The 23,911-nt window shown below is 38.0% G+C and overlaps 1 protein-coding gene across 2 annotated transcripts in view; it reads right to left on the bottom strand.

Moving 5' to 3' along the window:
- The window catches only part of dgkb (diacylglycerol kinase, beta), a 90,236-nt gene that overhangs the window by 25,402 nt on the left and 40,923 nt on the right, over window positions 1-23,911 (bottom strand). For both annotated transcript variants that reach the window (XM_044208597.1, XM_044208596.1), the window contains 6 exons: window positions 20,855-20,928; window positions 20,185-20,259; window positions 15,511-15,596; window positions 14,777-14,866; window positions 13,582-13,742; window positions 4,877-4,941 (listed from right to left, as the gene is read on the bottom strand). In XM_044208597.1, coding sequence (XP_044064532.1) covers window positions 4,877-4,941; window positions 13,582-13,742; window positions 14,777-14,866; window positions 15,511-15,596; window positions 20,185-20,259; window positions 20,855-20,928 — 551 coding nt within the window. The remainder of the gene's footprint in view (window positions 1-4,876; window positions 4,942-13,581; window positions 13,743-14,776; window positions 14,867-15,510; window positions 15,597-20,184; window positions 20,260-20,854; window positions 20,929-23,911) is intronic.

Genomic DNA, 23,911 nt, shown 5'->3' with positions numbered 1-23,911 from the left:
AATTACGCAGGATTACGTGAGGTTGAGGCGTACTTGTCATGTAAATTTGGTTAAAGTGATGCGTTTAAGAGTTATGGCAGTTCATGTCAAGTAGATCACCCTTAAAAAAGAATTTTAAAATAATAGAAAACGGAAACATTTTATTTTATGTATAAAATTAACAAATTTGGATAAGATGTGTAAAAGAAAAAATGTGAAAAAGCAGAAATTTTGCTCAGCGTAAATTTGGGAGTGGCCCACGCTGATTCATTTTGAACCAGGAAGAAATCCAGGAGAAAAAATGTGTGCCTTTTATGCCTCATGGTTCAGGAGTAATGCACGAAAGGGTAAATGGTGGTGCTATCTGATCGAGACCTACACAAAAAGTGTAGTGAAATGGTTGACTTGATTGTTTGGGAAATACATAAACTGAAACATCACAGTTTTGCACAAGAAATAAATGCAAATAGAGAAATTATGTCTTCTGTTAGTGTTATTCTGCTTAAAATTGGTATCAATATATTGGATACGAGTTAAGTTTAGAGATGGGCAGAAATGTCATCTGTGCTACAGTCATGTATGTCAAAACAGAAAATTGGTTAACAGTATGAAAGAGCGTAATCTGGTGAGATCAGAAAGCAAATTAAAAAAATGAACAAGCAAATAACAAAAAGGAACAGTATATAAGAATGAAACTGTATAACAGCACAAAGTTCTTAATTTTCTAAACCCTCTCTCTTTCTCTTCCTTCACCTCTCTTTCCTCTCACTATCCGTCTCTTCCCCTCAGAGTCAGAGATTAGTGTGTAATTACATGGGAGATCAGCAAAAAAATGGGGGGAAAAAGGGGGTAGTATATTTTAACAAAGCGGTCGAGGAGGAGTGGCGATGGGGGAGGAGGTGGCGCAGCCCTCGTCACGGGCCGACTGATTGTCTGCTTTTAATCCTCAACCTCATTATCACCTCCAGGTCCGGCAGTGGCAGTAAATGAATCTATCTGCCGAGTGTCAAATCTTCACACCTTCACCCTGGTAATCACCCCAAGGTGCAAATACAGAAGATGGATAGAACCAGAGAAATGAAGGCAGGGAGAGTGTATGACCCCTGCATTTCATCAACAAAATCTCCTCATTTTATAATTAAAAAAAGCCACATGATGTTGTTTGGTTGGTAATTAAAGCTGATTAAATATTCAGTTTCTTTAAGGTCAAACCAATGACAAAATGTATAGATTTGGTACATATGGGAACTGAAGGGCCATTACTGCTGTCAGGTTAAAAACCTAATAATTCAAAATTTGACATTTTTCTTTTTCCAAGTTGTACGGAAACCATAGATGTTTATTTATCTATTTTGACTTTGAAACCTGTCCAAGCGCAAAGGCAAGGTTTCAAAAATCCGTGGATACATGAGAACAATAAAAATACATAAAAATGAACAAGATGCTAAGATGCTGTCTAGATATACAGTACATTATTTTATTTTTCTGTCAACAGTGCTCTGGCTGTTATTCCAATAGTATAAACATTTTCAATTTTTTTATTTTCTTTATCCATCAGGGGATATTAAAATAATTGTACTTTTAATACATTTTAAATTGAAATGAATAGATTATTTATCCAGAAATTAACTCATTTAAGAATCACAAACTAAAATATATAATTATTTCAATAGAAATATAATCTTTGTGCTTGTGCATATTGACAATCGTCTTTTCACGTCCCACTATTACCTTACAAAATAAACAATGCTAGGTTAATCCACTGTAGTACTATCAGTACATCTTTGAAACAAAACCAGATATTTGAAATTTTAAGTTGCAAAATGTATGATAAAATTAATCAGGTACAGCAGCAGTTAGTTACATTTCACATCTGGAAAAGGAACAAGGAAGGTTGTGTAACTGTTTAAAAGCTGTTCATTTAAAAAACACTGTTTGGTTTGGTGTCACTGCTGTAATATTGCTGTGTAATATCACATGTGAAGATGCTGCATCTGTTCTGTGTAAAAGATGATTCAAATGCAGGATAAATCCACAACTGTTTCTTTTTTAAGGCTTTTTGCCTTTATTTGATATGAACAGCTGAATAGAGGCAGGAAATTTGGGAGGTTGGATTTGAGCCCTGGCTGCTGCAGTGAGGACTCAGCCTTGTGCATGGGGCGCACGCTCTACCAGGTGAGCTACCGGTTGCCCCACAATTGTTTCTTTAAGACATAACTGAATTGAATTATTATCTCATTGTGCTATGTTGGTAATTTGATTTCTATATTTTGCAGATAGTCTGAAGTTTCTGGATAAAAATGCAAAATGCAAAGTGATATTATTATCGTCTGTCGACAGGCCTCTTACCACCCCTGTGGAAAAGCTTGAATATTAGTGTAATTATTATTTAACTGTAAGCTTCCAGGGTATTTGTGTATTAAGTGAGTTTCATGGTGCTTAAAGCTTGTTAAAAAGTCATCAAGAGCACTGCAGTTGCTCATTACTCCTTTCATTTGTTCTAGACAAAAACATACTCATTGCAGACTTGATAAGAGTGAAATAAAGTCCCTCCCCGAGACACGCTGCACTTTGCTTCCATTGTCACTGAAGTTCCTGAGAAAGAGCTTCTAGCTGCAGGAAAATGACTCCCGTGATAAGTTGCAATATGCTTCCAATGGACACGAGCCCTTTGGACAAATCCAACAAAATCTATGCTACCTTGAAAAACTATAATCATGCATTATTGAATTGGCAAGGATAGTGTGTAATAGAGAGATCCTAAACCCATTCCCCCTCGTGAATTATTAATTGAATTCAAATAACAGACAGAATAATTTTCTTAAAATATCTCAATCATTTTTCACAAAGGCTTAAAATGGGGTAAAACAACAGAGATGCAGTCCATGTGTCCTGCATAGAGATCTGGGAAGTGAATTTGAGTGTGACAAACAATACTGAAACAGGAAAACTGGTTACCAACATCACGACATGTTGGAGTAATACCATGGCGATGACTACCCCTCTTTGTTTAATCAGATAATTCAGAGTCAATAACTTTACAGTCTCCCCTGCATGTTGCTATTTCTCCAACATGGTGGCACATCCGTTGTAACCATCGGCAACCATTATACGACAGGCCTGGGTTTATTTGAAACCCCCTTCACTTTCCTTTGGACCATTTCGCCGTCATATCTGCATGTTCGAGCAACAAGCAGCAGAAGGATAGTTGGCTAAATGTTGTACTAAGGCTGGGGTAAAATATGATAATGAGTACAAATGGGATTATTAGGAGGCTGTGTGTCATCAGTCTGACTGATCCATGATGTCAAACTAGCCAAGCAAATTCAATTAGGCCTGCAATTACTCCCTGGCGCTAGTGGAGACGTATTGGAGACGTTAAATATTGATGGAAACATAGATGCCACATTTGTTCATCTCCAAAGGTGAACGCATCTCCTCAAGGTAATCACACATGCTAAATACGAAGCCTGTCCATTCGTCATGCTGAGCTCCAGAGCAGCTACACTGTCTGTTGTCATGAAGGGGACACACAGAGGCTCTGCAAACGCACTGTAGGTTTGTTTAGACTGTGAGTAGTGTGTGATTTGATTTCTGGACCATTTTCTTTTTATCTTTTTAAAAATAGAGACTAATTCCAAAATACAAACAGAGGCCATTAACATCATTCAAGGACCCTGAAGATTACTCAGCCTTAAATTCTGCTGGGGCAGCAGGTTGAGGGTAGCGGACGCCAACAGACTCAACAAACTGAGGCCAGTGACATTGTGGGGGTGGAGCTGGACTCTCTGGCGGTGGTGTCAGTGAGGAGGATGCTGGCCAAACTACACGCCATCTTGGACAGTGTCTCCCACCCACTCCATGACGTGCTGGTCAAACAAAGGAGCACCTTCAGCGGAAGACTCATCCCCCCAAAAAGCACCACAGAGCGCCACAGGAAGTCATTCCTGCCTGTGGCCATCAAACTATTTAACTCCTCCCTCCAAGGGTTAGTCTGTATGACCCTAGGTCACTAAACTGGACATTGATCATTACATCTCTGCCATACTTGAATAATTGTGCAATATTCTGTGTACTACTCCCGTGCAATATTTAGTTTTCCCATGTTAGTTTTTCCTATTTATTGATATTGATATTATATACCTCCATTACTGCTGTGCAGTATCTTAATAATTATCTCAATAAGATACACTTAACTCGACAGTACATGCACCTCTGCTTATTACTTATATTATTACATTGTATTATTATACTGTATTATCATCATCAACCGGTAAACCCACTTGGTACTTCACACTTATTTTATTTTATTCTTATACCCACCTGGTACTTAATTTATTTTCTGACCTGTTTTTATAGTGTATTGTATTATATTTTTGCTAGTACTTTCTCCTGTGTGCACTGATGTAAAGGCGAGCTGTTGTAACAAAGAGTTTCCCTTCGGGGATCAATAAAGTATTTCTGATTCTGATTCTGATTATAATGATCTATGGTCTATGGGGAAAATGTTTATTGGGTTTATTGCAGTACCGCGAGCGGCCACTTGCAGCCAATTGGCACTAAGGCTGAGAGGCGGTGCAGTATCCAGATCTCTGGTTAAACATGAGTATGACACTGAATATATTTAACTTGATTTTACTTAAACCAAAGAAAGAAAAAAAAAACATATTTTATGCAGTGAGGTACTGGCCTGGAAACAACTCTTCTTTTTATCATTTTCAGCACTACTGCTGTTGTATTGCCTTGTTCTTCTAATCAGGCTGTTATGTATTAGTAGGCCTAAATAAGTCTAAATTACTTGTAACTGCTATTGCAATGCTTTATAGTTGTATGGACCCTGAAGCTAGAGCAGTTACCATTTCTATACTAACAAAAAAGCAAACAGACACAAACTTACCTGCTGTTAAACTTCTCTGGATGCTTTTCCCTCATAACATGGAAACGATGTGCAATGGAGGCATCCTGAAAGAGAGAATCGCATCTTTAGTTCAGGTACTGCAAACAATGTTGAGTTTTATTTAATATTGTTAAGATTATATTGTAAAAATACCACAAGTGGTTCTCATTTCCTCAAACATAAAGCCTGCAGTTTTGGCCTCCTCCTCCAAATTACTCCACATCCTGGTGTATATGCTTTTCCACTAAGGTTGGGAAAAATGACAACTTAAGAGCTCCTGTTGCAGCTCATTTTATAAATATGATGTTGTATAATTCTGGGATTAAATGTATATCTTGCTGACATTTGGACATGAACATGTAAAGCTACTCACCCACAACAGAAATAGAACTATTTGCAGATATTGGCTTTACATCAATTACTCATTAACATTCCCTACTTCTCAAACTGTGCAGTTACACCTTGCGGGTGTACATTTCTATAAGGTGAAAGAAGCTGTGTGCACGAGGTGGCAGCCAGGTTGATCTCGGGATGGAGAGGTATTGACAGAAACCCTGATGAACAGCACGCTGTCTCCACACAGGCTAATTAATTAAACACACATTGTGAGTAATCACAGCTCCCAGCTAACCTACAGGATGCTGCCGACATCCCGGCAACCGAGTTGTTTTCTCTCGCCCTTCCTCCACCTCTCCTCCCCCCTCTCTCTCTTTCTCTATATGTCACTCTCGACCTTCCTCATCATCCATTCTGATTTTCCCGTCTCTTCCCCTCTCTCTCTCGCTCTGTGGCCTGGGGTATAAGGTATATCTAGGATAAACCCATGTGATGTAGTTTGCTAATAGAAAAAAAATCCTTTAAAATGAGATGGAGAACATATTTACATGTGATCTGTGTATTTTATCTGGATGAGGAAAAACAAATGTTAATGGAAGGTGTAAATGCGTGACTGCATGGAGGTGGTCTGGCATTGTGGCCTGGGGCCGCTTTCACAAAGCTATTTAGACTGGTCTGTAGTGTTTGGCCAGTCTTAATTCTGCTCTTAGATTAATCTAATGTAAGTTAGACAAAAAGGTAAAGAGTTTTTTAGAGACAACAGTAACCCGTTGGAAATATACAGCAGTGAGGAAATCGTCATTCGTTTTTATCTGCCCAAAGAAACTATCCGGAGGCTGACTGATGAGTTAGCAGAAGCACTGAGCCCTGCCACATTAAGAAACCACAGCAGCTCAGCTCTGCTGCAGGTCTGCACTGCACTGAGAATTTATACTACTGGAAGTTTTTTGTATTGTTGCTCTCGTTGCTGAATTTTCCCAGTAAAATATCTTTATACTTTAACTGTTGAATTCTTCCAGGAGGCAAATGTTTTCTGCTGCTTGGTCAGCCATGTTTTTTAGTTTGAAAAAAGTCTCAGTTTACAGCAAATTAGTATTTAAAGATAGTCAAGATCTAGAGAGCTTTGTGCAACGGATGAATTTAGACATCTATCTGAAGTCTGACTATTAGTTTGATCTAAGCCATAGTAGTCAAAGTCTATCTTTGTGAACTGCCTCCTGAGCTCAGCCAGGTATAAATGCAATCTGAAATGCAGTCAGAATCAAGACAAGACAACATATCCAGATAGAGATCACATGTTATTAGCAGGTGTCAGTATGACAAAGCAGGTAAGTATTAGTTAAACATCATAGTTATCAAGTATTAATCGTGTATTAGTTGACATTTTATAGGAGCTTCACTGATTATTTGATTCTGCTTTAATAAAAGTTATGTCTTTAACTTCACAAAATGTCCAGTGTAAATAAAGTTACCTGTAAAACTTTACGGTGGCCTTTTTTCATTTGCATAAACCTGCATATTGGCTATTTAAATGTATGGCAAGAACACAAAACTGCTGCCTGGGTAGTAACTTGTTAATATATTGTATAATCATATATAATACCTTTTGAACAAGGTGTGTAACATAAATAATTAACATGAAAGCTAAATATATATGAGATCAGATATGTCATAAAGTATGCAGAGGACCTCTTCCAACAGATTAAGTCTCAATTAATGAACTAAACAGTGACAACACTGACATTTCCTTTAATTTAAACTCCTAAGCCAGTGCCAGCAGAAAAATGCTGGCAAGGCCTTTGTGAGAAACAGACCAAACTCTGACAAACACAGCAAACTTGTCCGGCTCTGAAAACATCTCAAGAAAAAGTGAAAGAAAGTTGCCGTAAACTTTTGGGGCTTGTTCCTCTCCCTCCTTCCACTGAAGCAATCTGTTTTTGACCCACTCCATTTTGAGTGGCACTATTGAAACAGCACATACAGGGAGGACCCCCTGCTAGCTCTCTGTACAGAAATTTAGGAGAAGCTAAAAAGAAAGAAAAAAAAATCAATGGAGCTTCTCTTGATGTCTCTTCAAGACGCTGTAAGCAGACGACCAAAAGAATTCTTCAAGATCCCCGCAGACTCACCTCACGCTTCCAACGCGAGCCATGAAGGTGAGATGATGGATATATCTGAGAGATTGTAACTTGATTTTCTTACAAACAGGACAATAGCTGCAAACAAGAGAGCAAAAGTGAGGAGAGGTTGTCTCCCCTTTGGTTTGGGGTCTATTATCTGAGATCTGTACAAGTGGAGCTGTGGCTTTTGCAACAGTAAACAGCGATTTCAAGCAACCAGGAGTGGATAAAGCACTTCATGTCATTTTACATTGATGTAGTGTTTGTATGCTTTAAGTGCATCGATGTAGCAGCCTAACAGCGCCATAGAGCTGAAATCAACATCACAAAGAAGAATACTTTTTCAGTATGGATCAAAACATGGCAGATATGCAAAATTACATATAGAATTGATGAATCTCTATTCACATATAAAACAAAAACCTTAACTCATATAGTTTTTTTTTCATTACAATGTGCTTGGAATCATTCATTTGAAACAAAGGTTCCCAACCTTTTTAGCTTATGGCCCCTTAAAACAAATTACTTATCACCTCTTTTAGCCTTGGTGTGGACATTAATTGGAACTGTTCAACCAAAGAATGATTTTTACCTCTCAGATTGTTTCATTTGAAGGATTTTTAGAAGCCCCCAAAAGTATTAAGTATTTCACAAGAAAAAGTAAATAAATTAGAGAAAGTCATTATAAAATAAACTGGATTTTGTGTAACAAAATTGTTTTTTAACCCTTTTAATTATTTTGTGACTCCTCATATTTATCTTGGGACCTGTTGGGGTTCCCAGGTTGGGAACCACTGATTTAAACAGACTTTAGTAAAACGATAACACAATATGATCATATCATCGTGGGACGATTACACCAAAAGTCAAATATACAATAATATAGTTTTTGTCCAGCTCCATCTTAAAAAAACAACCAGCAATTAAAAATCGTTTTTGTTGTCCTCCAGAGGTGTGGTTACAGGTGCAGAGTTGAAATTTTGAAGAGCTCTTCAGCCTGGTATTAAGAAACTCTTTGAAGGAGCTGTGTTGCAGGAATTAATTTTTTCTGTTCATACATGCGTGATCAAAAGTATTTAGGGAAGACAATTGTTATTTTTTTGTTTTTTGAGTGTCTTAAAAATCCTCAACTCCAAGGTGATAACACATCCCAAGGACTGTTCCCTGACAGGTTCTCCTCACTAAAGAATTACCAAACTTTGTCCAGCCAGGACAGTTTATAATAGTCTAATGTGGAAATTCTGCACTGAGGAGATTTTTACCCGATTTCAGTCATTGCTGCTTTTGGCCAATCAGGCTCCAGTATTATGATAATTTGGTCCTCAAATTCAGAAAATATATTCAGTTTTAACTAGATTACAATACATTTCTTAGGTTTAAAGTTCATTATTGATGAATCTCACCACAAGGTACATTTAGTGGCTGTTCTGGAGCTTTTGATCATATCACATGATAGGACATATTCACATCTTCAAGCCTTGACCCCCTCGCGGCAGTGGGACGTCGTCAGCTCACTCACTCTCTCCCCCTAGCTGCCCTCAAATAATTACCAATGTAAAAATCTGGCACCCAAATTAATACAGGACATGTGTAATGTCCTCTCATAGCTCAAAGTTTAGTCCAATTATGAGTGGGCCCCAGCGGTTTGATGTGCCTTCACTACGGGGGAGAGTAATGGCTTTGACAGGAGCGCCAGGGTCATTAGGGCGACTGACTGCATTATGGTAGTGGAGCGTGCTCAGTGATTAGTTCTGTCTCTCACCCCTGGCCCTGATTGAGATCATTACACTTCACGTCACTTCCACATCCTCCCAAAGGGATGGCACCATTAATTCTCAGTCCAACTGGGCTGTGGCAGAAGGTTAGGTTGGAAGAATTCACCCAAAAAAAAAAAAAAAGATCTTTTTTTGGAGAATCACCTGGGTTCTTGGATTGAAATGACTTGGAAAATTAAGTTGAAGAACTGCAAATGTTTCGGTTTGTTCGTCAGCCGCTGACACTAATGATTTGAGTCTGAGAGGTAAGAGAGCAATCAGATAAATACAAATTTAAAAAGGACTTGAACTTCTCTTTAAATGACTTCAGATTCAAGCATACATTGGTGTTGATGTTCACTGTCTGTGGTGGCTGCTACTGCTGATCTTTAGATTTTGACAGTGTCATTACAGAAACAATCTACTCTTCATCTGCATAATCTCTGAGGTAATTATTAGCTCGACTTGTCGCATAATCTTTATTGTCATTTTTTTGTTGCATTCAACGGAAAGCAAAATATTTGATGCAAAATGTGTCACAAAAGATTATATCACACTCAAATCCATAGAGAGCTCAAAGTCTTCTTAATCCCTGACAAACAACTTCATTTGTCATCATCACGCCTGCTGGGTGCTAATCCTGCTAACAGAGCAAAGACAACAGGGGTTATAATGACTTTATGAACCAGTCAGGCCAAAGCTGTTTTCTTTTAATGTTCCCACCGAGTTTGGCTCAACAAGAAGGAATCAACCCATTCCATTAAAGCATCAATACTTACTGTTATTTTTAGAGTATTGTAGCTTTAGTTAACAGCATGAATGGAAGGGTTTTAAAAAGAAAGACATGGGATGCATTAAAAGCCACACCATTTGGTGTGAACCTTTGCATCCTGATCCAACAGTAGTGAAATGACAAGTACACATCACACCAGATTGCTCAGATCTTTACTCATCTTCTGTCTCCTTTTCCAAAACTCTGCAACCAGACTCAGATTTCTGGTTGTCTCGAGGTCCTAATTAAAGGTAGCCTGTGGAGTTTTCCTGTAAACAAACAAATTTATGTTTACATTCTCACCAAAATTAATTCTGTGTATCCTTGAGGCCTAATAAATCCTTACTCATAAAATATTTGCAAAGCAGATTTTTTAAATATTTCTAAATCTACATTGTTTACATCCATGTATACATCGGATTGTAGTCCTCTTTTTCACCAGTATCAGAAACTTGTCAGAGAAAACACAGTTTTTGAGGGGGCATGTCAGCTATGGTGTAGCTCCGAGCTCCCAGTCTGGGCAGAGCTAGCTAATAGCACTAGCTGCATGGCTAACAGAGCTAATGGTAGCTACAGTTAGCAGTAGTTAGCGGCTACTTTAGCAATAAGTAAAGCCACCTGTCCATCAAGAAACTAACAAACTTTCCTTCACAATCGAAAAAACACTTTCTCCGAGACATACTGAACAACCTCCAAAAACTTGAAGAGCAGTCCTGAGCAGAGCAGTCTCGCATAGCCAGACCTATCTCCACACTAGTAGATCATGAGCAGATGTCCGTATAAGGACATCCGTGACTTCAAGCAGGCTCGAAAGTAGAAAAAAACGTTGGAAACCTAGTACTCAGAGCAGTCTGAAGCCTGAGCTTTTTGCTCACAGGGATTACTTTTACATATGTTTACGTCATTATTTGAACCTTTGGCCATGTTTAATGTGAACATCCGACATTATACATATATATCTTAAAGGGGACCTATTATACTTTTCCTTATTTTCTAAGGAAAAGCATAATAGGTCCCCTTTAAGATATTACAGACTATTTAGGGGTAAGATGTTTTTTTTAAAGCAGGGCACTTCATATATTACAAAGAAAGGCACAATCATTTTCTGAAAAGTATTTTCTAAAATCTATTTTTTTTTACTGGTCTTTCTTTCTTGCTGTAGGTTTGCTCTGACTTCCTTTCTTTGTTTAGTAAACTGTTAAACAAATTTTGGCACGCACTCATTTTGTGTTTTTAAAATGCTATATAAATAAAGTTGACTTGACAGTGCTGTCCAAAATAAGTTCTGACCCATGCCCAGTCACAGCAAATGTACAAATCACACGTCACATAGAAAATATTGTTTGAAACAAAAGATGAAGAAACTTCTTACATGTGTTTTTTGACATTTATACTGGGAAATTAATGCACTTAAATATTAGGATGAATGTTCAGAGATTTAATTTCACACTGTAACCACTTCCCCTTGTACACATCACCATATGTTAAACACTGTGAAAAGATTACAGCCATTGTTCTCCTCTATCACAATGTTAACAAGACCTGTCCTCTAATATCCTGTAACATCGTCATTAGGGGCCCAGGCTGGAGGTGTTATTCAACTAACATTTGTAAGGCCATGCATCACCTATGTCCCTGCCACAGTCTGTACGAGTCTCACAACATCGAGTGGCTCCCTCCTCTACCACCTGCAAATGTCAATTACCATATTTCCCCCTGACATTTATCAGTAATGGCTAACATGAGCTACGTGAAAGCTGTGTGATTATGGTGGAGATGGACGGGGGGTGGGGGGTGGGGGGGGGGGTGCTGTTGGCTGCCTAACACCATGCAGAGACACAACAAGGCTTTCTCAATTCTCAGAGGTTTCTCAATCAGAGACAGTTAAGGCTTGAGCACATCTCAATAAAGGCCTAACCAGAATGTGATCAAAACAAATACACTGACTGATCATGCTTTTACTGCAGGTACTGTGTCTTGTTTTTTTTAATCAAACCTTTAATAACAAAACCAAGAATTATTAATGACAGAGGGAATTTAATTTTCAGTATGTCGGTCCGTACTTCTGTGGCTTCTGTCTTTGTTCTGTTTAAGTTTGTATTTGGGTTAAGCTGTTTACTGGCACCTTTGCTATTCTGCGACTGAGACTCTTTGTTACCATGATTAAACTTAACTGTGGTGTGGAAGGCTTGCAAAAGGAGCAATATGCTTCTTCCACCAGCAGTGCACAAGTGTGCCATTACTGTAACCCTGAAATCACGGCCAAGTATGGGCTCTCATCGTACTGTGTTCATGGTACAGTGGGGTTATTATGGAACTTATTGTGGCATCTTTATGAACCTGATACCAGCCTGCTTTCAAAGATCCTGCGAAAACAAAAGTTAAAAGATACCAAGAGGTGAAATCTGGCATTAAGTGTACTGTATCTTCAAATGCATATTAAAAATATGAATGGGATTTGCAAGAAGAGGTGCACTAGTATACTGCTTTTTGTTCCATGGTGGTACAACAATTAATAAGATTATAATCTGGTGGTTTGTGGTTCAACACAGAATGTTACTGTATAGTAAAAAAGAGGAAGAAAATAATTACTTCTGCCTGTATTCTGCCTGTATTAAAAACTGGACTAGTACTTCTTTGTAATCTGACTTTTAATTAGGGGTGATTCAGCCTTGTTATAGTTTTATCTTTGGTATCTATATAATTTTTTTTCCTGTTGGTTGTTTTTAATGTTTTATTGTATTGTTATGAAGTGTTTTACTTATGGTCATTGTTTATTTTCCTTTTTTAATCCTGTTTTGTAAATCCCTTTGGGCTGCATCTTTGCATGAAAGGTGCTATACAAATAAAGTTATTATTATTTTAACTGGTTTCCTCATAATAGTATAGTATAGTAGTATGGGTCGGGTTCATTGGTTTCGGTTTAAAACAATCTAGGTATTTATCTTGTTTATTTTGATTGTTAAACATGTGTAAAAAATGTATACAAAAATCAGTTTGGGGTGCAGATACTGAACATTTTAACAGTTTTTTTTTTTTTTTTTACTTAGAAGTCGTTCACATTTGACACTTAAAGAATCTCTTTATGATCCTGATCGCAGTGAGGTGCTTTTTGTAGTGAGAGGCGGCAACATGCAATCAGCTGGCAGTCGCTTCACAGCTACACATAACAGCAACTATGTTCAGGTAACCAAAGATTATATATCGTGTTTACTGTAAAATTTACAGTTTCTTCTTGTAACAGGAAACACAACAAGGAGGTAAGCGCTTTGAGTGGTCAGAAGACTAGAAAGGCACTATACAAATACAGTCCATTTACCATTTACCATCAGCCAATATTATGATACTCAGGACTCAGATTGACTTGTAGTTTTCTTTCCTGTTTGCATTAGTTGTGGCCCTTGACTCCAAACAGTACCCATTAAATGTGACCTTTAACATTACTTTTTATTTCTAGTCTATAAAGCAATAACACATTCCAGTTTTCTGGAAAATCTGGGTATTTTTTGATGGAAATCGGTAAACAGTCAACAGCAGACCTCGAGTATAAACCACTGAACTCATAAAAGGAGAGTTATGAAGAGGTATGATCTGTCCATTTCTCAACCCGAGACCACATACTGTAACTTAAGAAAATAACAATCTCTGCATGTTAATCGACCCACTGTTCATTCATTCCCCTGCCTCATCAGCCCCACGAATACTGGCTGAAGTCCAACTCACCACTCCGATGGAGAAGTAGTTGTTTACAATACTGTAAGGCACCGGGTCCCCTCGCTCATCCTTGTCTGTAGCTGTGACATCAATCTTCCAGCGATCCAGCATCACCTCCGAACTGTTCTCGATGTCGCGCATTATCTTCAGGAGGCTCTCGCCCTCATAGCCTCAGGAAAAAACAACAACATATGATGTGTGTTAAAATGGGTCTAGAACAGCTTGTGCTACTTGGCTGATGCTTATAAGTGACTCGCAGTAACATGAGTGCAAACTACCTCTAAGTTCTTCTTGGTTTATTGTTTTTTAGGACTGATATTGGATGTTTGTTAAATATCAGACATCGGCTAAGCACGTTGTAGTGTTAATATGATGTTTATCCCAAACCATAGCTATAGAAAAAGAGATTTGTGCAACCAAATATTTTTTCTTTTACTAATTATTTACTGATTTTGTTGGATTCTTATGCACTTTTGTTGAAGCTCTAATGTATCGAAGGTTTTTTCCTGCCAATCATTAGGTGCGGTTGGTCTTTTTGCCTTAAAGAGATGCTAAAATCTGAAAATGTCTGTTTCAAAGGAGAGTTTTATGATGTTCCCAATTTATTTAGAGATTTTCTACCCTGACAAGAATAAAGGAAAACACAAAATAATGAATACAAATATTGGCTTTAAAAATGTATGTATTGAACTGTACTCCATATGTTTTCAGTTTGGGTGTCCCCAGTGGGTCTCAAACACCTCGTAGTGTAATTTAGTGAAACGCTCAAATAATTAGTCGATTATTTTGCTCAGTTGCTCACTCCAAACCTTCTCTGGTTGCAGCTTCTCAAATGTGAGGATTTTCTGTTTTATATGATTGTAAACTGAATATCTTTGGGTTTGGGTCAGACAAAACAAGACATTTGAAGCTGTCACCTTGGACTCTGGGAAACTGTGATGGACTTTTTCAGTATTTTCTGACATTTTATAGACATTCATTGATTAATCTAATCTGCAGATTCATCGATGATGAAAATACTAAGTATTTGCAGCCCTATTGTACTACTATTACTCCGAGCTCTGTATGAATTCCTTAAAACATTGTTAATAAAATTCTGATAATTACGTTGGGTTATAGTACAGTATACTTATATCTTTAACAATGAGGTAGATTGAGGCCATGCATTTCACTGCAATGTATCTTCTGTATTTTCTGTCAGTACCTCCTCCCCATCGCAGACATCTTGCCAGGTCGTTGCCCGTGCCAAGAGGAAGTATACACACAGGGGGGTTCCTGTCCAGGTTGGCCTTATCTGGAGCAGCGGGACAAATATCACAACACGATGCGAAACAAGGCCAAACCAAGAAAACAAACTCATTGCAAAGACTTGTGAAGAAAGCATCAAATCCATTTTGCAGCCCTACTTGTAAAACTACAAGTCAATATGAATGTTGAGTTGTATAGTCTATTTCAAGAGACACATTTTGCCTGACGGTTATTACCTCTCTTTGTTTTGATTGATAAAAAATTGAGGCAATTTTTGAGAGCCAGAACAAGTAACACGTCTTCAAGACCAAATAGAGGAGGCCAGGTGATTTTTTTTCTCTCAAATGATGACTAGTATGTTGTTTTCCAACCTACGTAATCATCCCATTTTATCACCCCTGACTACGCAGACTCAGACATAATTAAAGTGTTTATATACAAACCATAAAGTACACTTTACCATTTCAGGCTGAACAACAAGAGTGCTGCAGGCTTTGAAAACTAATAAAAACAAATGCAATTTCGCCAAAAAGGGAAATGGTGTTTAAGTTCTACTATGTTGTACGTGATCAGAAATCAGAAGACCGTATGAGTAAATATACCAAAGCACCCCAGGAGGTTTGGAAGCAGCACAGGGCCCAAATTTTTGATAATGTCGAGATAACGTCAAATGTACAATTTATTCTGTACCTATGAAGTCCAGGATCCAGCCCACAGTGCCGTCCCCTCCGCAGGCCAGCACTCTGAAATCAGGAACATCTCTGAAGAAGTTCAGCCTGCAAACAAACACAGTCCACTCTGTATGTTACTGCCACGCAACAAGTTGTTTTTCACTTTGTATTTTATTGTGTATTAAATGTTATTTACTCAGAAATATTTCATGCTTATTTACAAATTTCCATTGCTCCGGTGACGCTTTTAACGTTTAGCTCTTAGCTCTCCCACAATATGCTGATTTTTTTCCTTATGTTCATCCTACACTGGTACTCAAGTCCTGTACTTGAATACAGTTTTGAGTTACTTGTAGTTGAGTATTTCCATTTTCTGATACTTTATACTTCTACTCCACTACATTTCAGAGGGAAATATTGTACTTTTTACTCCACTAAATTTATTTGACAGCTGGAGTTACTTTTCAGTAGAAGATTTTATATTAAAAAACATTTGATAAGCGTATAAAATTCAAAGAATGGGTACTTTTACTTTGATACTTTAATTACATTTTGCTGATAATACTTATGTACTTTTACTTTATTTGAACGCAATACTTTTACTTGTAATGGAATATTTTTACAGTTTTATTGATACTTTTTACTTAAGTAAAGGATCTGAATACTTCTTCCACCACTGCCATTCTACTTTCAGTAGTGGGGAAATTAACCCCAAAATGTTCTGTATTACTATTATAAGACTGAACGATTTAACCCTTATGTTTTGTTGACATTTGCTTCACTTCCTCATTGTTTTGAGTTTCACAGACCACACTGCTGTATGTGTAAAAATAATAATGATAATGGTATAGCAAAATCAACCTTTTTCTTTACCTTCTTTTACCTTATTAAGACCCAATATGTAGAAAAGTACTGAGGCGATAACCCTTCTGTTTGCCACAAACTGACCTTGCACATTGGATGAAGGTGAGAAAATACAGAAATGACCATAAAGCATTGTTATTACACCAAATAAGGAAAAATGTCATGTTTTATATGTTATATGGGCTACGCATGAACACATATATGTTCCAGTTGTTTCTCAAAAAGTCATTCAGAGACGTCAGAGAAAATGTACAGTTTGTTATCCTACATAAGGATGCTACTTATATTACCTGTTTACTGTTATAAAATGCTAATAACAATACATATCCAAATAGACGGGTATTTGGGCGGGTAGTACTGTGTCAAAAGGTGCTGAAAACATCAATCGCAGATTTAGAGCATATAATAATCCATTGTATTAAACCATGTTTTACAGCCGGAGTCTGAGAACCTAAACAGAAGTAATGCTTCATTTCTGTAGTGGACTTCTGAAACATGTCATCAGTTCAAAATCATGTTTACGATCAATTCTCATAAAATCAAGAAAAGCCATAAAGTATCAAGCTGATTAAACAAATTCAAGGATGTTTTTTGAGTTAAATGTTAAAAGAGGCACCGGGGTCCTCAAACAGAACATTAGGGATAAAACTGGCAACTAATTTTGTATATTTATATGAATTCTATTTTTACTCAACCTATATCTTTATTCTAGTAGGATTATTTTGTAAATCCAGTTGCTCTGGAAGTGATAACAAAGTTAAAATGACTTGTGTATAACTATAATAAGTGTTACTCTTAAGCTCTGAAGAAGGCATGCTGTTGCCGAAATGTCACTATGGAATAAATTCTGCGCTGCATTACCATCATTCTGAAGTGCTCCTGCTTCCTTTTCAAGTGTTTATACTTGTTATGCTGTCTCATGTCATATTTTACTTTATTTAATGGCAAAGAATGAGTCCTTTCTTTACTTTCCGCTCTAAAAAATGATTTAAAAATGATAGATCTTGTAAAGTTAATGTAGACATATCAGCTTTTCTCAGCCTTTTTTGACAATAAGAGAATATGTTAAGTGTTCTGTGTGCAGATCATGAGCATATTTTTGAGTCCACTGCCACAACACACTGCTTCACTGCAAACCCCCTCTAATCCCACAAAATAACACGTCGCATTGACAATTATTCATTTGGCGAGCTAGCCTGCCTGTTCGAGGGCTAATTGGATCATGACAGGCAATGTTCAGTCCAACTTCTTCCGTTCCTTCACAATAACAAAGCACTAACTGAATGAGCCAGCCTCCGAGGCTCGTATGGCGGGTAAATGATTCGCTCAATTACTCTCCAACTGGGACCACAAACCATATTAGACGCAAAACAGACGGCCGCGAACATGAAAGGCAACTTTGGGGATATTTAAATACCAAGAAACAAACACTTAATTTGCTGTAATTGCATTAGTGAGGCAGCTAATTGACAGCAGTGCGTGAGGCTGCCTCGGCCTGCAGTGTCCGACGGTGACCGTTCACCTCGCTAATGTGCGCGGCAGTGTGTGCACTTGACAAAATATTAACAAGGTTATAGTGGGGCAAGGTCATCTGGAATGTTGTCAGCTCTGGGGAGAAGCTCTGGGTTCAGCTCCAGACAGCAGAGGGGATGCAGGTGTTTCAGGCCATGTGCAGGGACATCAATAGAAGAGGAACAAAACAGTGGACACAAGGTCAGTGCCAAAAACTTGGAGCTTCGTTGGCACACTCCGTGCCAGCTTCTCGCACAGACAGTCAACACTTCGTGGAGGTTTTTGTCCCCTGCGTGTGCCGTGGTGTATTTATTTTTTATAAGCCACAAAGATTCTGTTTTCAGATCTAATCAAAGCCAAACAATGTAGCAGCACGGCGGCCAAGGCATTTCTGTATGTTTAAACGCTGCTGGCAACAGCAAAGTGAAAGAGCCTTGTGCATGTAAATGATTCATTCATTTTCTTAATCACACATGTGAACCATAGGAAACCCGATGCTGGCCACACCTACAGCCTGCAGTGAGCTCCTCGTCTGTATGCATGATCACATGTGGTATGGCGAGAGTTTCACCCCTCTCTATCCATCAGTCATCGGTGTCACCGGCTCTCTACATGCTTATGCATATGGAGCCGCCGCTCGTCTGAGGCTACAGCATGATACTGTCATCTCCAGGATTTGTTATGTGTGAACTCACCTCATTTGTGTCTGGAAGTGAGAGAAGCATCTAATACTAAAGGCCTCTCTTGCATGTGATGGTGGTTATTATATGTGAGCAACAACAGCCTGTTTGTAAACAGAAGAATATTGGCAGATACTGTATGATTTGTCAGTCTTTCCTTATTGCTTTCTTTTGTTTTATTTCTTTCTGTTTTAATGTTAACAACAATTAACGTCATAATTAAGTATTTAAAAATGTTTAAAATGGCTTTGAATGCATGTGAGTAGGATCGTATTCTGCCTCAATATATTCACTTTTTAAGAATCAGAATTTTTTTAAAGATTTCTCATCTTGCCACCTAAAATATTTTGCGGAACGTAAACAATCTTTTTGCAGTGCATTTCTTCACTGTCTTGTGTATTTTCAAATAAATACAATAAAATCAGTCATAGAAAATGCATGAATGTATTTTAGATGTATTTTTGCTATTAAAAATCAAAAACCTCTAATCAATGCAGTGTATAACATCCATCTATGAAGAGCTGTATTGAGAAAATATTGTTTTTTTATTTCAGTTTTGTTCTCTTAATGCAGTTTTTTGTCATTAAGCAGTAATTCATTTGATACATTACATGTGCTATCTTTTTTTCAATAACAGTTTTGTCTGTCTTAAAGTCCCCCTCCACTCAAAAATGTTCTTCTTGTTCCTGCAGTTGGATGTTTGAGCTTCACTGTGCAGAGTTTGACACTAGAAGGCTGTTTTCACATTCATCTGCTGAAAGTGGAAAGTTTCTCTGTGCTCAGTGAAAATCTGATTCAAGGGGTGGAGCTTCGATATGTGACATCACAAATAGCCAATCCTGGTCCACTTTGCAACGTGTACAAGTGTGATGTGGAAACATGAAGCCGCCAGGGCACATACACTGAGAACTGACTTTACAGTGAAGCAGGAGACATCTTGTGTCCAGCAGGAAAACTTAAGGAATGAACAACATTTGCATATTCATAGATTATGGAATTTTTAATGAGCTAGAAGGAGTAGATGCCCTTTTAAGGATTTTAATGTGGAACATATACTTTTTTTGTGGAAAAAACATCAGACAAACATTGTTCCAAGCAGACTATTTGTATGTATGTTTTCATACATGTCTGGAGGGGATCTTTAAAATAGTACTAAAATGTCCATATACATTGAAATAGTTTTTGTTTGCTGTAATCATTTGTCCTGTTCATACTGGCCATTAAGAGCTTTCCTAACAAGTACATATCTTCTTACATTTTTTTTGGTACAAAATCTCTATTTTGTCTTTCCGTGCTGATCACACAAAGAGGGAATTTCATGCTAAAAAGACTGTAACCTTGGAAGATGCGCACTTGATTTGTATTACTCAGACTGCTGAAGCCTCATATTAGCTTCAGCTAAACTTAGGAATGTATTTTTGCACAGAATGAGGGCTAGATTTTGTCCCCCATTACTTTGATCGGAATCACATTATAAAGGGATTTCTTAATGGCCAGAATGAACAGGAGAAATTATTACAGCAAGCAAAAACTGTTTCAGTGTATACATGGGCACCTGACTATTGTTTTATTAAGACAGGCTTGACTCTTTCTTTTAAGTGATCTTTCCCTGTTTGAACACACAATGACCAACGTACCCCGGCATGGGTCCATTCTTGGCCAGGTTATACACTTGTCTCGGGTTCAGAAGATACTGGAACTTTCTGTAAATCCTACAGGAGTGAATATGCAGAGAGATCACATCAGAAAACATAACAAACAGAAACCCACACCATTTGACTCAAATATCACAGATTAGGCCTAAAAACCTGGATTTAATGTCAGATTCTATAAGTGCCGACGCAGACCAGCATCCAATCAGGGCGTGACAAGGCAGTGGACTGGGCAGCGGGGTGGGACATACTCAAAGTCCCCTTGAGGAGAAACCATTAGAAAGACTAATTCATTTTAATTTCAATTTCATTATATCAACTGGCTGAAGTCATATTTTGATCTCATAATTTAAACAAATGAGGGCCGGCGTAATAAGGAGTGAATGAATATGTTTCAGTAATAACCCAATTAGCCCTGGGTTAAAGAAGGGGGACCAGCCAGGGACGTGACAGCGAGAAGGGTGTCTGTGAAGAGGAGAGAATGGGGGGTGGTGTGGTCTGACGGCGAAGGCGGCCGCCGCTGTAGGTTAATGTTATTGTGTTTTTATTTGACTAAGTAAGCCTAAAGCACTTGGCAGCCAGAGGGTATGCTGCTGCCTTCCCTCTGCGGCTTTAGAGGCCTCTTGTAGCATGTTGAGACAGATTGTGTACTTACCTCTCTCCCTGCTTCCCCCCGCTCTTCGGATTGACAAACACTAGCAGAGGATGAGTGCCCTCTATTGTTGTGATCTGAATGGGAGATGTCAAAACAAACCATTGGTGTTTGGAGACTGCAGGATGCTTCACAGGAATTCACTTTCAAGCCATATCCCTCAGACATTTTATCAAGTATATACAGCACTTCCAAGCAATGCCAGTCATCTGATTCATTTTCTAGTTTTCCTGTTTCGTTGCGGAGATGTACAAGTGGCACCTGGCTATGGCAAAGTGTGGGCGCTCACTATTTCTTTGCTTGAGTCCAAATTTAATCTTGTGTTAATTATAATATCTAATTATAAAGGAGAACAGTCATAAAGTCACATAAAATGTATTTTTAAGGCAAAATTTCTGAAAATAAATCACATAAATGTTCCCTTTAAGTTGATTTTTTTGGTCAGCTTATATAAAGGATGAGGCTCTGTATTTTTCTTGTGGTCAACAAATCCCATGAAAAGACCAAAACCAATGATGTGTTAGTCCGTGTGTCGATACTTTCCGACTTCCCTACCCTGTGTATGGCTCTCAGCCCCAAGCCCAGTCATTCTTACTGAAGACACATATCTGTAAAAACAGATTACAAATATTTTGTTTTTAAAAAAAAAGAAAAAAGGTCAGTAATTTCTTAAAACAGCTGGGCACTGTAGTTTTTAGCAAATGTTACTCAAACAAGAGTAAATAGTGCATTTGTTGGGGACTATTTTCAGTGGCAGATTAATACACATTAAGGGCACTAATTAGTATCTACGGCAGCAGGGCGGTGTATGTGGGTTTTGAGTTTTGGGATTGACTCTGTAATGAAGGAACAGTGTGGCTCATTGATGTGTTTTAAATAGTTTTTGGACAACAGTGGAGCTCTTTGGCACAGAGACACAAGATATATCAGACTGTGTATACACAGAGGATACTTTTTGTAGGATACATTCTTTGTTGGTTTTAGTCTTTATGGGGGATTTGTTGACAATAAGAAAAATATAGAATATCGCAAGCAAAATGTATCACACTAACTAAATAATATCAGGTGTGCTTTTGCCCCAGTGTTTCCCCTGAATCTAGCAGATATTAAGGATTTTTTAGAAGTTGTGGTAGCAAATGATATTAGATGTAGGCCAGATTTCAGTAACCAGACAGCCATGGATATACAGTACAGTAAAACAACCAATCAATACTCTCAACCTGATAACTAGTGATTCACAATTCAGTTGTAATAGTTATTTGTCACCGCTTCCTAATTGGCAGGGCAGTTTGTCTCGTGTGACGTAGGAAAGGATTTTCTCCGAGCGGTTGTGAAACTGTGGACAGACAGCCTGCGGTGCCGGAGGCCGAACTCACAAAGCGCCACATAAACAAGCTTTAATCCAGCAGCCCCTGTTTGAATTGCCCTTCGTGTAGTTAGTCTGCAACAACTCGCCCTGTGCTCTCCCTGACACAGATGAAGCGCTTAACTCCCCCTGTCTGCTATCCCAGCAGGCCAAGGGTGAATTAATGAGCTCCCTGTCCAGTCCAGAGTGATCCATTACTTCCTGTAATTATAAATAATAATCTTGATTATTATGCTAGTTAGCCGGCGAGAGGCAGAGATGGATGTGCCTGGGATATGATTCATCATATTTCTCTCTCAGCCACGCGTAGACGAGCAGTCGCCACAGACAGCGGCAGGTTTCCATCGCCAGCATGCTGGCTGACAGATATTAGAGAGGACCAGGCCAGACTGGGCTCTGCTGTACAATACTGATTACCAGCAGGGCCTGCGGAGTCCCATCACACGTCCCGAGACCAACTGCAGAAGTTCATTTCAAAACATGATATTCAACAATGGTAAATGATGCATGAATACTCTCTTAAAATAATTGTTATGGCTGTTGGTCTACAGTTAGTGCACAACGCAGCAGCAAACAAACACTAGACGTAGAGAACATCTCTCTCCGGTCCAGTCCTCCACCGTCTGGCTCCGCTTTATATTTCAGATCTTTTAACATCTTATTTTGCAGATCTGACAGTCAGATATTGTTCTAGGTCCAGGCATAAGACAAAAGGGGGTCATGCATTTACTGTTTTAGCTAAAACACTGTGGAACAAACTCACCCTCAGTACCAGATTAGCTGAGTCAGTGCCACATGTTTAACAGCATTTATAACCCCACCTGTATACAGTCGACTGACATTTTTATAATCTTGTTATACTTAAGTAAAAGTTGCAATACCACAGTGTAGAAATACTCTGTTAGAAGTTAAAGTCCTGCATTCAAAATTTTACTTTACTTAAAAGTACAAAAGTAAAAGTACTCATTATGCAGAATGGCACAATTCATAATAAGATATATCATATTATTGTATTATAATCATCATCAATGTGTACTTAAATTAAATGTTGCAGTAGTATAGTATATAAATAAATGTGAATTTCCTCCTGGAATAGATAAAGCCTTATCTTATCTTAACCTATAATGATACATCATAATTTATTTGTTATTAATTATATTTTGTAACTAAAGCTGTCAAATAAATGTAGTGGCGTAAAAAGTAAAATATTTGCCTCTGAAATGTAGTGGAGTAGAAGTATAGAGTAGCAAAAAACAAAGTAAGTACCTCAGCATTGCACTTAAGTACAGTACTTGAGCAAATGTCCTTAGTTACTTTCCACCGCTGGTTTTATGTTGGTCTTTTTATATTCTGTTTTATTTCTCTGTTTGGCTGCTCCCTGACATTCTTGTTGTATTCTGTGATACAACTTCTGTTCACCTGTGAAGCAGCTTGTTAATCTGGTAAGTTTACTTACTAACTTACATACTATGACTTACTACTGAAGTTGTGACTCATTTTAGAGCATACATTTATAAATTAAGGGTCAAGAGACGCTATCTTGTGAAGATCTGGTGAAATATGTCCAGGTTGTATATTCATTTTGGAATAACTTACCTACATTGTTACTTTACATCTAAACGTTTTGGAAATGATAAAAAATGTTTCTCAAATCCAATTCTGCCAATTCTTTTTCCCACCAAAGTTGAACCATA

This window comes from Siniperca chuatsi, linkage group LG9 (assembly GCF_020085105.1).
Source record: "Siniperca chuatsi isolate FFG_IHB_CAS linkage group LG9, ASM2008510v1, whole genome shotgun sequence".
Lineage (NCBI taxonomy): Eukaryota > Metazoa > Chordata > Actinopteri > Centrarchiformes > Sinipercidae > Siniperca > Siniperca chuatsi.
The sequence above is the reverse complement of the archived record's forward strand: the minus strand, read 5'-3'. Positions and strand labels throughout refer to the sequence as shown.